The sequence below is a fragment of the Meira miltonrushii genome (assembly GCF_003144205.1).
Source record: "Meira miltonrushii strain MCA 3882 unplaced genomic scaffold FA14scaffold_8, whole genome shotgun sequence".
Lineage (NCBI taxonomy): Eukaryota > Fungi > Basidiomycota > Exobasidiomycetes > Exobasidiales > Brachybasidiaceae > Meira > Meira miltonrushii.
Window position 1 is genome coordinate 98941 of NW_020289950.1, and position 13055 is coordinate 111995.

General features: G+C 40.2%; 7 protein-coding genes across 7 annotated transcripts; 4 read left to right on the forward strand and 3 right to left on the reverse strand.

Annotated features, from left to right (window-relative positions):
- Window positions 1-461: 461 nt before the first annotated feature.
- Window positions 462-2187, forward strand: FA14DRAFT_175608 (cobW-domain-containing protein; the record flags this gene model as incomplete). The annotated part of the gene is made up of 3 exons (XM_025500595.1): window positions 462-1805; window positions 1832-2072; window positions 2139-2187. Exons 1-3 carry the CDS (start codon window positions 488-490, stop codon window positions 2185-2187), a joined length of 1608 nt encoding a protein of 535 aa, XP_025351728.1. The 5' UTR covers window positions 462-487.
- Window positions 2188-3300: 1113 nt separating this feature from the next.
- Window positions 3301-4112, reverse strand: FA14DRAFT_96243 (uncharacterized protein). The gene has a single exon (XM_025503127.1). It carries the CDS (start codon window positions 4022-4024, stop codon window positions 3485-3487), a length of 540 nt encoding a protein of 179 aa, XP_025351729.1. The 5' UTR covers window positions 4025-4112; the 3' UTR covers window positions 3301-3484.
- Window positions 4113-4352: 240 nt separating this feature from the next.
- Window positions 4353-5537, forward strand: FA14DRAFT_193026 (CRAL/TRIO domain-containing protein; the record flags this gene model as incomplete). Its single annotated transcript, XM_025501975.1, has 3 exons — window positions 4353-4510; window positions 4578-4844; window positions 4917-5537. 3 exons carry the CDS (start codon window positions 4353-4355, stop codon window positions 5446-5448), a joined length of 957 nt encoding a protein of 318 aa, XP_025351730.1. The 3' UTR covers window positions 5449-5537.
- A 582-nt stretch (window positions 5538-6119) lies between these two features.
- Window positions 6120-6592, reverse strand: FA14DRAFT_96250 (uncharacterized protein). Its single transcript, XM_025503128.1, has one exon. It carries the CDS (start codon window positions 6569-6571, stop codon window positions 6197-6199), a length of 375 nt encoding a protein of 124 aa, XP_025351731.1. The 5' UTR covers window positions 6572-6592; the 3' UTR covers window positions 6120-6196.
- A 905-nt stretch (window positions 6593-7497) lies between these two features.
- On the forward strand, window positions 7498-8436 carry FA14DRAFT_175612 (uncharacterized protein; the record flags this gene model as incomplete). The annotated part of the gene is made up of 1 exon (XM_025500596.1): window positions 7498-8436. One exon carries the CDS (start codon window positions 7498-7500, stop codon window positions 8293-8295), a length of 798 nt encoding a protein of 265 aa, XP_025351732.1. The 3' UTR covers window positions 8296-8436.
- Window positions 8437-10075: 1639 nt separating this feature from the next.
- FA14DRAFT_166149 (uncharacterized protein) lies at window positions 10076-10850 on the reverse strand (the record flags this gene model as incomplete). Its single annotated transcript, XM_025500005.1, has 3 exons — window positions 10076-10278; window positions 10443-10551; window positions 10620-10850. 3 exons carry the CDS (start codon window positions 10848-10850, stop codon window positions 10076-10078), a joined length of 543 nt encoding a protein of 180 aa, XP_025351733.1.
- A 1134-nt stretch (window positions 10851-11984) lies between these two features.
- Window positions 11985-12737, forward strand: FA14DRAFT_162765 (uncharacterized protein). The gene has a single exon (XM_025499752.1). It carries the CDS (start codon window positions 12025-12027, stop codon window positions 12283-12285), a length of 261 nt encoding a protein of 86 aa, XP_025351734.1. The 5' UTR covers window positions 11985-12024; the 3' UTR covers window positions 12286-12737.
- The last annotated feature ends 318 nt before the right edge of the window (window positions 12738-13055 follow it).

Here is a 13055-nt window from a genome sequence, read left to right on the forward strand (position 1 = left end):
TGTTCGTCCACTAGTATTGTGAATATGCACAGTTAGACATACTTTGTCGGATATTTGCCAAACACAGTTCTACAGCAAATTGCGGATACATTCCTGCAACAAGCATCATCTGGTCGGACAAGAAGCTATGGCGTAGTGTGATGATGGTGGACGCGCCTGCAACATCATATCCGCAAAGGTACTCATCTTCTGCGCCCGCCAATGAATGAATTGGAATTGCTAAGGTACACGACGCATACTAACCGACAAGGTCCTCATCTTATCAGCAGACAATGTGGTTTGCTGAATTTGTCATGTATAAACAGTCTCACTGATTGGATAGGTACCTTTGTGGTTATGGATTGGTGATGCCCAGTACTAGCTCAGATGCAATTCAATAAAGTCGCCGCAGTATAAGGCCAAAGTCACATAGCAAGCGAAGGAGAAATATTTCCATTTTGCTTCATTTCTTCTTCTTCCAAGACCAACATCATTTCAATCCAGCAAGATGGCACCCGTTGCAGTAGAAAGTGGACCTGATCCGATCGTCTCTTTGCCTGTCAAAACAGGATTGCAAACTTCAACAACGGATGTATTCCAATATGTTAAGAAGGACAAAAAGCTACCCGTGACTTTATTGAGCGGTTTCTTGGGTTCTGGCAAGACAACTTTATTGGAGCGCATCTTAACTTCAAATCACGGTTATCGAATCGGAGTGATTGTGAATGATATGGGCGCATTGAACATCGATGCAGCACTTTTGGCCAATCATAAAGTACATCAAAGTGAAGAACGTGTTGTAGAAATGCAAAATGGTTGTATTTGTTGTACTTTACGTGGTGATCTGCTGGAAGAAGTCGCACGTTTAGCATTAGAGGGCAACGTGGACTACCTCGTCATCGAATCAAGTGGAATTTCTGAACCAATGCAAGTTGCTGAAACGTTTAGTGATCAATTTGCAGAAATGCATGTTCAAGCAGGTTTAGACTTAGAACAAGAAATGGCAGCAGATGAAGATTCAAAAGTAAGAAATGCAAATGTTGCAAAAATTTTAAAAGCAGGTGGCTTATCACAAATGTCTCGATTGGATTGTTGTGTTACAATGGTTGATGCGGTAAATTTTTTCAACGATTATGAAACTGCCGATTTTCTCGTTGACCGTCATGGAAAAGATGACGTACCCGAAGAGGATGATAGAAACGTTTCCGATTTGCAAACTGATCAGATTGAATTTGCCAATACCGTGATCATCAACAAATGCGATTTGGTCCCTTCGAAAGAAATTCAAAAGATCCAAGCTTTGGTCAAAATGCTGAATCCCGAAGCTCGCATCTTGACTAGCGTTCGATCCAACGTTGATGTAAGCTCTTTGCTGGATACGAACTTGTTTGATTATGAGAAAGCAGCAATGGGAGCCGGCTGGCTGAAGAGTTTGCGTGAAGAAATCAAACCAGAAACGGAAGAATATGGAATTGGTTCATTCGTCTTTCGTGCACGTCGTCCATTCCATCCTGAACGATTATGGAATACGGTAAAGGATAATTTTGTTGTCATTCAAGAAGAATACGTCGATGATGGTTTTGAAGGGGATGAAGAGATGGATGAAGACAAAGATGGTGATTCTGATGTTGCAATGGAAGTCGATGATGAGAAGCAACCACAATTGAACCCAAAATTACGTCTAGAATCCAAGAAAGCCAATCCAACTTTTGCACCACTTTTACGTTCTAAGGGTTTCTTTTGGCTCGCAACACGTTCAAATATGTTTGGTGAATGGAGTCAAGCAGGAGTCATGCTTACTCTGAGCGGAGGTGACTTATGGCGCTGTGAGATGCCTCAACTTAATGGCCAGACAACGAAGAAATTCGTCAAGCAATCAAAGCGGATTTTAAAGGAAAATGGGGTGACAGACGTCAAGAAATTGTTTTGATCGGCCAAGAAATGCAGAAAGGCGGTCAACAGCGCTTGCAAACAGCACTGGACGCTTGTCTACTGGATGATGCGGAATGGGCTCAATGGGAAAAGATTACGAACAATCGTAAATGGGACCAAGAGCGCAAAAAAGAAGAATTAGAGAAGATCTTTGAAGATGGGTGAGTCGTGAGATTGATGAGAAAACGAAGAGTTTTGAGCTGACATCTGCCTTTTACGCTATGTAGTTTTGAAGATTGGGTTCTTGAAGATCATACCGGTCATGATCACGATTGATTCGAGCTACGACCTGAAGCTAGGCAACGAGTCTGATTTGTAAGATGAATCTTCAATAAATTAATTCAAATTCTAAAACATTTGATGTAGTTACAGATGGACATCTGTAATATTGTAACAGGTATACTCTTGCCATCAGAGAGTATACATCGCGAAAGTTTCCAGAGCCGATATCTTGTAATTTTTATCGATAATATTCAGGTTTGTAGTGGATGAGACGCCCATTACGGACCATCGACTACTTCAAGTGTTCTCCTCGCGTTGTACTATCGGCAGATTATTAATACCATCTCCTATAGACATGCTGAGCCCAGAAAGATCAGTGGACCACCACATGATATGTACTTGCAATTTAGCTTGACTTGCTGAAGAAACTGCTATCGCTATCATCTTCAAGCTCGGCAAGGAGCATGCTAAAGCTTGCAAGCCTGAAGAACCCTCTCCTTCTTTCCATGTATATTTGAATACGTTCCCGACTTATTTATTTGCCTCCGATACAACTTAGAAACTACATGCATGTCTTTCATCGCTGTCTTAAGGCTTCATTCGCAGTCTCCGAATCCAAATACCAAGCATGCTATTTGTTTTTGCCCATCGCGTTGGGCGACAGGATGATTTAGACTTGCTAAGTACTCCTTTACAGCGTTGAGTTCTTCTCTTTCGACTGTAGGATCGTGCACTTTATAAAATTCGATTGCAGCCGCAGTAAAGTTACCAGACAGGAGATAGTCATCCGCTATCTTCATCGATTGAAGCCCTCTCCGAATTGTTTCTTCATCCGAAGAATAGCCAAATGAGTCATCAAACGCACCCAAAGCTTTTCCAATCGCATAATCATGATAAATGATTGCAGACATTTTCAACTGAAGGAAGCAGGCGAATGATGGTGTGTGGAGAAAGAGAACGTCGTTCAGAGAATCGTCTGACATGTGCCCCAAGCCGAAAGATATGCACTAAGCATGTGGCAAGCTGTTGACTCTTATGCAAGAAGCCCGTGCCTGCGCGCAAGAGAAAGAAACATTTCTTCATTACAACTTCTCTCCCTTCTTCACCTACGATTCCACCTTTGACTGATATGGTCTTCGGTAGGAATATATCTAATTTGTCATATCTATATTGTTTACTATATGCATGCGGACATCTCTATAAGAAGTCTCACGGATGTGCGACTTTTTCCACTTTTATCCAAAGAAGGACTTCATAAAAACCTCAACAGATTTCGCGTCCCAAAGAAGAAGGGTAGCGCCAATATTGATCGACCCGGCCTGTCATGTGGGGAAAAAGCAGTGTTATCAGATTAACAATAACTCATCAAAGCAAATCTTTCTGTACTTACGTTCCAATCATGATCCTGTGCAGGAAATGCTCCGATTCGTTTGTAAAAACCTGTGATGCTTGGATTGCCTCTCAGTGTCAATATGCCAACACTGTTGTGGCCGATCGTAAATTTTCCCGAATCATTTGCTAGCTGGATAATGTTTGCCAATAAGGCTCTACCAACCCCTTGCCCTTGAGTCTGAGGGCCAACAAAGTAACACAATATCTCTGATTGGCAATCCAAATCCTTCAAGTAAGCTTTCTTTGGACCAAATTCTATATATCCCACCACTTGATTTGTTTCAGAGTCGATAGCCATACTTGACATTGTTGTAGGGCTGCCTAGACTGTTTTGCCTAATTTGTAAATAGTCTTCTGGAAATTTGTCTGATTTATAATATTCTTGCGGACCGAGTTTCATCTTTTGCGTGAATGCAAATCGGATACAGCCCACTACAAAATCAGCGACCGCACCCACATCTTCTATTTCAGCTTTTCTATAATTGATCTTGCCAACCATGTTCTATGATGTCGTATAAGAAACAAAGAACAGAAACAAGAATACAAATGGGAGTATATGCAATTTTAAACTTAAAGAATCTGATGACTGTTTCGAAACGAGTCATTCGTTGATCGAGTGCGCAGCGCGTTCCTGACTTAAGCAATCAAAGTTATCATTCTCTAACTCCGTATAGATGTTAACGTGTTATGATTCGATAACGGAGATAAACACTTGGAATGTTCTGTGTCAAATCGATATTAGCTTAAAAATATGCATGGCTGCATAGAGAGAAAGACCCTTTCAATACACTTAGCTCATTGCAACCACAACCACAACAAACGAAAATATGGAAGACAAAGAACCTCTTGCTCCCGAAAGGACAACAGGCTTCTTCGGCAGCTTGAATGACGATCAATTGTCATTATTTCACGAGTTTAAAAAGTATGCCAACGAGAACATAGACACGGAATCAAAACAGCATTGGTTTGATAATAGAACTCTACTGTGAGTTCGCTTTGATGAGCCTTGTTTCCCTCACCATCTGATCTTCTTCGTTGTTTCTCATATCAAGCCGCTTCCTTCGTGCAAGGTCCTTCAGTGTGTCCGATGCGATCGATCAATTTGCAAAGACTGATGTATGGCGTAAAGAGGTTGAAATTGATCAAAAATATCGCTCTATCTCGCCTGAGGAATTATACGTTGCCCAAGCTCAATATACCCGCTTTACCGGCAGGAGAGATCGATTTGGTGCACCTCTCTTTGTCTATAGACCAGGCTCTCTGGGTAAACAGCTATCGGAGATCAATGCAACTACTCCACAACGAAGATTAGAATTAATGTGAGTTTCAAGATGTGTATGGTCTGCACTTTTAATCGTAACTGCTTGCTGAACGACTCTCATTATCTACAGCTCAATTTTATCCGAATGTCTGCTAAAACTCTATCTACCAATGTCGGCAGACTTGTATGCAAGAGAAACTACTCAAACCGCAGAACAACAAGAACAGGACGACAAACCAACAATCGAGAATGTGACAACAATAGTAGATTTTGATGGAATGTCATTAGGCCTTCTATGGAAGCTACGCAATCATCTGGGACAAGCCTCACAGCTAAACTCTTCTTTTTTTCCTGAAACGTTGGGGAAAACTGCATTGGTAAACGTTCCGTCGTTCTTTACAACATATTGGAATTTCATCAAACAATGGTTAGATAAAGGCACTCGCGATAAAATGTTCATCGTTTCTTCAAAAGACTTACAAAATGGCGCTTTACATTATCTAGTTGATCCAAAACATTTACCGAAAGTCTATGGTGGGAAATTGGAGTGGGTGTACGAAGATGAGCCTAACTTATGTGATGAGTTTGTTGACCTTATAGGGCGGAAGGACATGCCAAAAGGGCCGACTGAATGGGTAAATGGGCAATTGAAGGTATATTGATTTTATAGCTGCACTACAAATTGTGATTTATCAATTCTTCTTTTCTGGTCATACAAAGATACAAGTCTGATGTTTTTCCGCGGTCGGACATGTTCATGTGTCTACTATTTAAATGGTCCTCTCGCAGCAAGTGCGACGTTGAATGTTGACTATGAGACTGGGACAATTAGTGGCCAAGCTGCAGTTATAATAGCTCAATAAGCTTAATGACGTCCTTAGATTATTGTAAGTCTGTGTTTTCCAAAACTTTTGACCGTTGAGATGTTAGAATTCGCCCTAAGAATGAAGAAAACACTTTTCCTCTAACGTTCTTGCTTCACTGCGGTTTGGATTCACCTTGTACCTTCCGCTTCAAAAGATGTAGCTGATATGTTGAAGGCTGCAAGCACGGAGCATGTATATCTTTACGTATTAACTGCGTGGTTAGATACTAAGGTAGCCACATCCCTTTCGCCTGACGACGAGCAATAGAAATTTGATGCAAGCGTTTTGTCCTCACATTTAGAGATATGGTAAACGATTAAACATTTCTATCAATATGATGAGATGTGTCAATAATGTTGGTATTTACAGCAAGCCATTAATTCATTTAGACGAGAAGTTCAAGCGTGCATATCAGAAAAGACGATTGAAATGATTGGATTCATTGACATAACAAAACGTATACTGCACGGGAGAAGAAGGAAGTCAAAAAGTAAATCTTGGTTGTTTGATCATTGGCGCAAAAGGATACTTCGAATAGATTTTTTCAAGTTCTTTGTACGGCCTCATAATGATTCTTATTTCCGCTTTTACTTCTTGTCACCTTAGCGAGACCTGTTTGTTGTGCAATGCCTAATTGACTGACATTTTTTGTATGAGCTTCGAAGTTACGTAAAGCTTTTTTCCCTTTAATATGATGAGCAATCTTAGCAGGATTTAAGAAAAACTTTTCTGATTTTTGTTCTATATGATATTGATGTTTTTGACTCTCGGCTAATGCGTGACCTGATTCTAGGTTTCCAATGATCCATCCTCCATAAGGAGTAACCGCAGATATTATCGATTCACCGGGCTCAAGTGGTAAGCCATAAACACATACATTGGATACGATCAGTAAACTCCTAAGATAAAATACATTCATCGTTCAGGTTAACTGAATACGTGAATGAGTTGTTGTGAGAGAAGAAAGTTCAATTATAAGAGATTACTGTTTTTATATGCTGATTAAATCTTTGATAATTTTGATTGGGGCGTTAATAAATCTTCTGGGGCGATCAGATCAGAAAAATGCTATTTCAAGAATATAAATGATGTACACTAATATTTGCAGGGGCGAGAATTACAACAAGCACATCAACACAGCATTAGAAATAGAAGTGCTAGAGGATACTCCAGACTACATCTATCAAAAACATCTTCTAAAATTAATGTATACCATATCTTTTTTCACCTGAGACTTCTTGACACGGATTGGCTCCTATTCCTTAACGTCCAGCTATAGGTCTCATCAATAGTTTATGAGCACGAATCAAATTTGACAAGCCGCGCTCATTGTGTTGTGATTGGTTGCCCGCGCCCATAGCTTATCTTATCACATGGCCCCTCGTATGGGTGGGCGATCGGCCAAAAATTGAGTGTGACTGTTCAAAGACAAGTGATCACACGCCCGTGTAACTTTCGGCAAAAATGCCGCACTTTAAATTGACTTTAAATTATAGTTTAATTCAATACCTTGCATATGACTGATGCAGTGCTGTTATGGTGTCGTGCGCGATTAAAAAGTACAATGGCAGACTGTTCCTGTGCCTTTTGTCAAAGTGGGAAAGATAAGAATCTTGTGTGGGTGGATTGCATACAATGCAACGGTCATGCTCCGTTATCTATCGAAACTCTCTCACTTGAGGCTCAAAAAGGTTAACAGCTGTCAAAGTTGCATTCATGCTCGGAATTGCCGTATGAATTGGATTTATTTCCATTCCATCTCAACGAGCAATCTTTCCTCCGAAACGGTCATCATTGTCATGGCTGTGTAGAAAAGGAAAAGGTGGCATTCAAGAATGATTGATTATGACACCTTCTAATCAAACAGGTGACTCTACAGCAAAGCGTGCTCGATCGCAAAGATTCAATCGTGCAAAAACAGGTTGTTTCACTTGTAGAGCACGAAGAAAAAAATGTGATGAAACAAGAGATGCAAATACCGGTGGCTGTCAAAGATGTTTGAAGTCAGGAATAGAATGTTTGGGCTTTCCAGAATTACGTGGTGCTCCTTTAGCAGCACATTCAAAAAAACAAAAAGCTGCACAGGATGAAAAAGCAAGAAAATCAGCCCAATCGGAGCAAATCAACGATGAGCAATCACATCATTCTATGCAACTCATTCAGGCATCGCATACACAGCCTACAAATGTTGAACCGGCGTCCACTTTTGAGCTTTCGCTAACTGATTTCTTACATATGGATACGCCACCTTCCAGTGAGACTGTTTCTCGTACTTCTAGAAGGATCACCAGCAGAACAGCATCTGGGAATGCAACACCTTCAACCATCGATGCTGTCAGTCAAGAAGAAAGCGCTCAAGCAATGACCGCTTGGCTGAATTCTTCAATCTTGCCCTTTGCACAACAAAGAGAAGGTGAGACAATCACTAGTATTGGCTCACCCTTTCCACAATTCTTGCTCGATGATTGGATGTCATCAGATATGCTCAATTCACTGGGTAACACCTCAAGTGGAATACCAACCAACACTGGCGTCACACCGAGAATAATGTCACCCTTTCAAGGCATCCGTGATGAAGATCGTGCATTGAAATCTCTCGCTAGTTTTTATGCCGCTTTTTGTATGAGACAGAATCCCTATTAATCAATTCATTTCACACTTTGCCAGTATATCTTCGATTACCAAACAGAAACTTCGATTAGCTTGTGTCACACTCGATATCACCCAATCTAAGCAATGTATGCTATTCAAATATCGCCAATTCGCTAAAAGGTTTCTATGCATCGATACTTGATTCGATAAATACCCAATTCCCTTTCTTTCGCTTTACCGGTGATCTCAGTGCATACATATATTATTATCAGGAGTCTTGTTCGACAAAGTAACTTCTGTTACCTTTCCTCTGAAGATATGTGAAAATATTGATGTCAATCCCACACAATACTGCCGGTCAACTGGTCCTCGTTGGTGAAGAGAACTGCTAATTTCGCCTTTTTAAGATATTTAAGTTCTTTCGTGCCTAGTGTACCAATGACAACGAAAGTGATGCTTCTATCAGGTTGTAAGTGAAGAATTACGAATCAAAGATGCAACGACTGTATTACCCTTATGAGTTCATATCTCGATCATACTCCACATCCAGTAGAGTGCATAACAATGCTTTGCATAGACACTAAAAAGTAAATTTTGATAGGGTGCAAGCAAAATTATGACCTTACCTGTAAAGTGTACTTAGGCGCAGCGCACTAAATGTGAGGTTTTTCCTACGCTTACTCTAGTGCAGGGTGATGGGAAAGACTTTTTTGAGAATTTGCAGCCACTTCTTAATGAGAATAGACCATACATTGACGAATAATCAAAGCTGTATTTTCAATCTGTTTCTACTTAGTTATGTAAGTGATCAAGTCTAGGGTCATGCTGTATCTTAAGATATATGTTCGCTTCACTGACACATTGCATAATTTCAGTTGCTTCTAATTCTTATAAATCAAAGATATCGATTACCATTCACATTTGTAAATCATTTCCTCTCATACCATAAATCATTTATAAGCAGCTGTTGTTGTCTATCCAAGATTTTCCATTTTCCTGAAATTTGAATTTAATTTATATAATCAATTATGACACAGCCTTCTTCTGTCCGCGATCGTGCTGCCGCACTGTGCCGGATAGAGCGGGCTGGCACGAACGGTGATTCCATCGATTCTGCTCGTCAATATACTTCTGCTCATGGACGTCCGTTTCCAAGTTTAACAACGAGTTTGAAAATCGGTGCTCATCCTGTTCAAAGTGATACATTAATACTTGAAAAACAACAAGCATTCGATCGTATGAAAATTTAAGAGCGTATCGTTTGTGATTCGAGAGTATGACTAATCTACAGAACGTAAGGCAGATACAATAATTTCCAAATTTTTTGGCCTCAACGGATTTTTCTCTCCCGCGATAATCTGACTCATCTCGCCTGAAACAATTAGCGAGGATGCGGACTCAGAACCACACCACGATCAAAGAGAGAGGCTTATCGAGACCGGCAATGCACTGTGCGGGCTATGTAACTAAGATCGATTATGCTCAAAATGTAAAGTCACGTCACAAAGCGATGTTCCTTTTCGAAATCTCACTCCTTCAAACGACGAATTTTGGCAAGAAAGGCGACTCATCATCATTCGGAACTTTGTTTTCTGCAATTCGAACTCTTCTTGTCTTTTTGCAAATCGGGTGCCCTCAAAAAACAAACAACCTAGGTCTTTCTTTTGCACTGACGGAAGGAGAGCCTAGGCCAGGCGCATGATGGAGCAAGTAATGACGTCACATTCTTCAGCAAACTTCACATTGGCTTGGTTGGCATCCATGACAAGACTAATTGGTTGATGCATGCCCTCTCTTATATTTCCATTCTGATAAGCTACGAGGGAGATAACTATGATTGAGCAGGTAGTACGTTATACGCGTGTAGTGGTACCGGTGAGTGAAGTGTAAGATATGCTGAGATTGCACCTAGCCAATAAGCAACATGACCTGAGAATTGGTATTGTCCGTAAGCGACTTCTAGAATATGATTTTTAGAATAATATCCTGTCATCCATGGTACAGCCATTAGACTTAGGGAACCAATGAGACTCGCTATATATGTAGAAATTAGGAAGCCAATCAGACTTCCAAGTCGCCGTTAGGTCTTGTTGATCATAAATTGCATGAAGCACAGCTCCAGCAGCTAAAAACAGTGGTGCTCTAAAAAAAAGCATGGTTTACTAGGTGGAAAAGTGCTACATTGTATTGTGATAGACCACATGCTATAAATAGAAAACCCATTTGAGAACATGTAGAGTAAGCGATTACTTGTTTAAGAACATTTTGTAGTAGACCTGTACTTTCCGCAAAAAAGCAGTAAGAGCCCTTGCCCATAAAATCACAATAAGTGTTGTGAGATCGTATTCATTTTGTGGAGATGACCGCATAAGAACTAGCGTAGCAGCATGTATCAGAGCACTAACAGGAATTAGACCTTTCAGAGCATCTGGTAGCCATGTGTGGAGACTAAGCTGTGTACTCTTACCCATTGCCGCCAGTAGAAACAGCAGACCAATTAGAACTACCAATGTTTCATTAATAAATGGAGCTACACTAAACACAGTAGAGTAATCGAAGTTTACCACTGTAAATAGAAGAGCAAAGAATGCTACTGAAAGATTCATATCTCCTACGGGGCTTACAACAAGTGTTTGATAGCACTTTTATTATTTGCTTGAATTCGTTTAAACTAGAAATTAATAAGTAGATAAGAAAAAATACCAATTCCTTCCTAACCTACAAACATAATAAGATAATTTTCTCTTGTTACAAGAATTAGCAAGAGGAAAGTGTACATCGACAGATAAGAGAAGAATCGTTCATGATGCGGATCTACACTCATAAAATCAATCGAAAATACATGTACAAGAACAGAAACAAGAACAGAAACATTAGTACCGGAAGTAGCTTTAATACTGTCCGGTTATCAAATAGAAAACCCCATGAAACATCCATGATTTCAAAATCCATCCAGCTTCCTAGATAAATACATACTGAAAACCCAATTAGAGCTACTTCATAAAAGGCGACAATATATAGAACAGTCACCGGCCGTCACCATGCCGCCTTTCGTATGGCTCAACAGGCAAAATGGCGCTCATGTATTTCTGGCAATTCCTGTTCTTCGAACCTCCTCGATTTATGTGAAGTACGAAGCCATATCCAAATCTAAAACAAACTTCCTCCAACATTTTTACTCCATGAAATTCGAAAGTACAAATCAAATCTTTTGAATTGATCTTAAACTTCTTCGAAATAGTGTAACTTCATTTGTTATCTAGTGGTTTTATCTCTTTTTATGTACTCGATAATCTGCATCCTTATTTTTTTCGAAATTTTTTTTTTTTTGGTAAGCCCATAGTCTTCTGATAGATCCTGGGGTATTTGTACAGCGACTTCATCTATGCTTCTGTGTATGGGGTGTGTGCTTATATATTAATAGTCATCAGATGAAGAGAGCAGATTATAAAATGAACGCACACGAACTCCGTGAGTCCAATATCGTCTTTGGGGGTATCGATATTGGCACAATCATCAAGCGCCTTTACAACAAACTAATTGGCCCTGGTGCACCGGGCATGGATCCAGCAGTGGTCACAAGAGTAGTCGTCTGAGATCCGCCCCATAAGACGGATACTAGCTTCATTAAGTCGTCCTTGCGCTATTAGAGCACTGTCGGCTATCGCATTTCAGCATGTATGGGAATTCGCGATCCATTTTGTCATCACAGATATGATCCACCACACTCTCAAAAGTCTCTCTCATAACGTTGGCTTCAGCTTCAATCATGTGGTAAAAATGAGTGCCAGACGAAAAATTTCCCAGTACATCTCTTGCACTACACTGAACTTGTTTATTTCTAATTGTTCGATGAAAAACTTGCGACCGAGGAAATGCATTCCCAACCGCCTTCATCCCCCCTTTGCTCGTCACGCACTGGTCGCCTGCTTTTGCAAAGACAACGTGTCTGTAACGCGCTTAATTCTGCCTAGGGAAGCGATGCTAGATCTGTATGTTCGTCTAGACGCAAAGTGCGGCAAATTGCGAAATTCCAGGTGAGCGTCGATTGGGCAATAATAATCAATAGCATATGATAATTTGCAGTTTTTAAAACCTAGCACACATAACCACTGAACGGACAAAGCAAAGAAATTTCAGGCAGGGGAAAATTTTGGGGAAATTCCACCAACACTTTTCAAGCAATTTATTCAAAATTTGTCGCTGCCGGAAGATGTGACTTCGTCATCACCTCAGATACGCTAAGAATTTTGTCGATAGCACGTGAGGAACGTGGAAAGTCGTTGGAATTTCATCCGAAAATTAGGGCTTCAATACAGCTACCTAAAACACACATTTAGTCATACTTTCCACCTTTTATGATCAGAGGGCCAGCCAAGCAAGTCAGCATTCTTTGATTTTTTCATTTATTTTTTTGCTCTATTGACGCTTCTCTGGTATCTTGTCCACTTCTTTTGTGTATCCAGCCGATATTGCCTATTACATTGTAGGCGTTTGGCTAGATGTAAATATGTCTGATTAGAGGGAGGCGTGACAAGCAAATACACTTTAGGAATCGCAGCTTTGACATGAAAGATTGCCATCCCGGGAGACAAACCTTCATTTTTTTATGCATTGGTCGTTCACTTGCTTTTCAATCCTTCTAACTCTTTTTCGTCCGTGTAAGTTGCTTAATGCTTAATGTACATCAGAAAGTAAACTTTTCAGTCTGAAACGCTAGCTTTTTTCATTTCATTCTACTTTCCATGCTTTTTTTCACGAATTTATACCTACAGGGAGGACTTGTTTTTGCATTTCTTTAGCTTTCTCAA

Excerpts from the sequence above, each read along its gene's own strand:
- FA14DRAFT_96243 (XM_025503127.1), bottom strand. The coding sequence starts at position 4,024 with ATGGTTGGCAAGATCAATTATAGAAAAGCTGAAATAGAAGATGTGGGT.
- FA14DRAFT_96250 (XM_025503128.1), bottom strand. The coding sequence starts at position 6,571 with ATGAATGTATTTTATCTTAGGAGTTTACTGATCGTATCCAATGTATGT.
- FA14DRAFT_162765 (XM_025499752.1), top strand. The coding sequence starts at position 12,025 with ATGAGTGCCAGACGAAAAATTTCCCAGTACATCTCTTGCACTACACTG.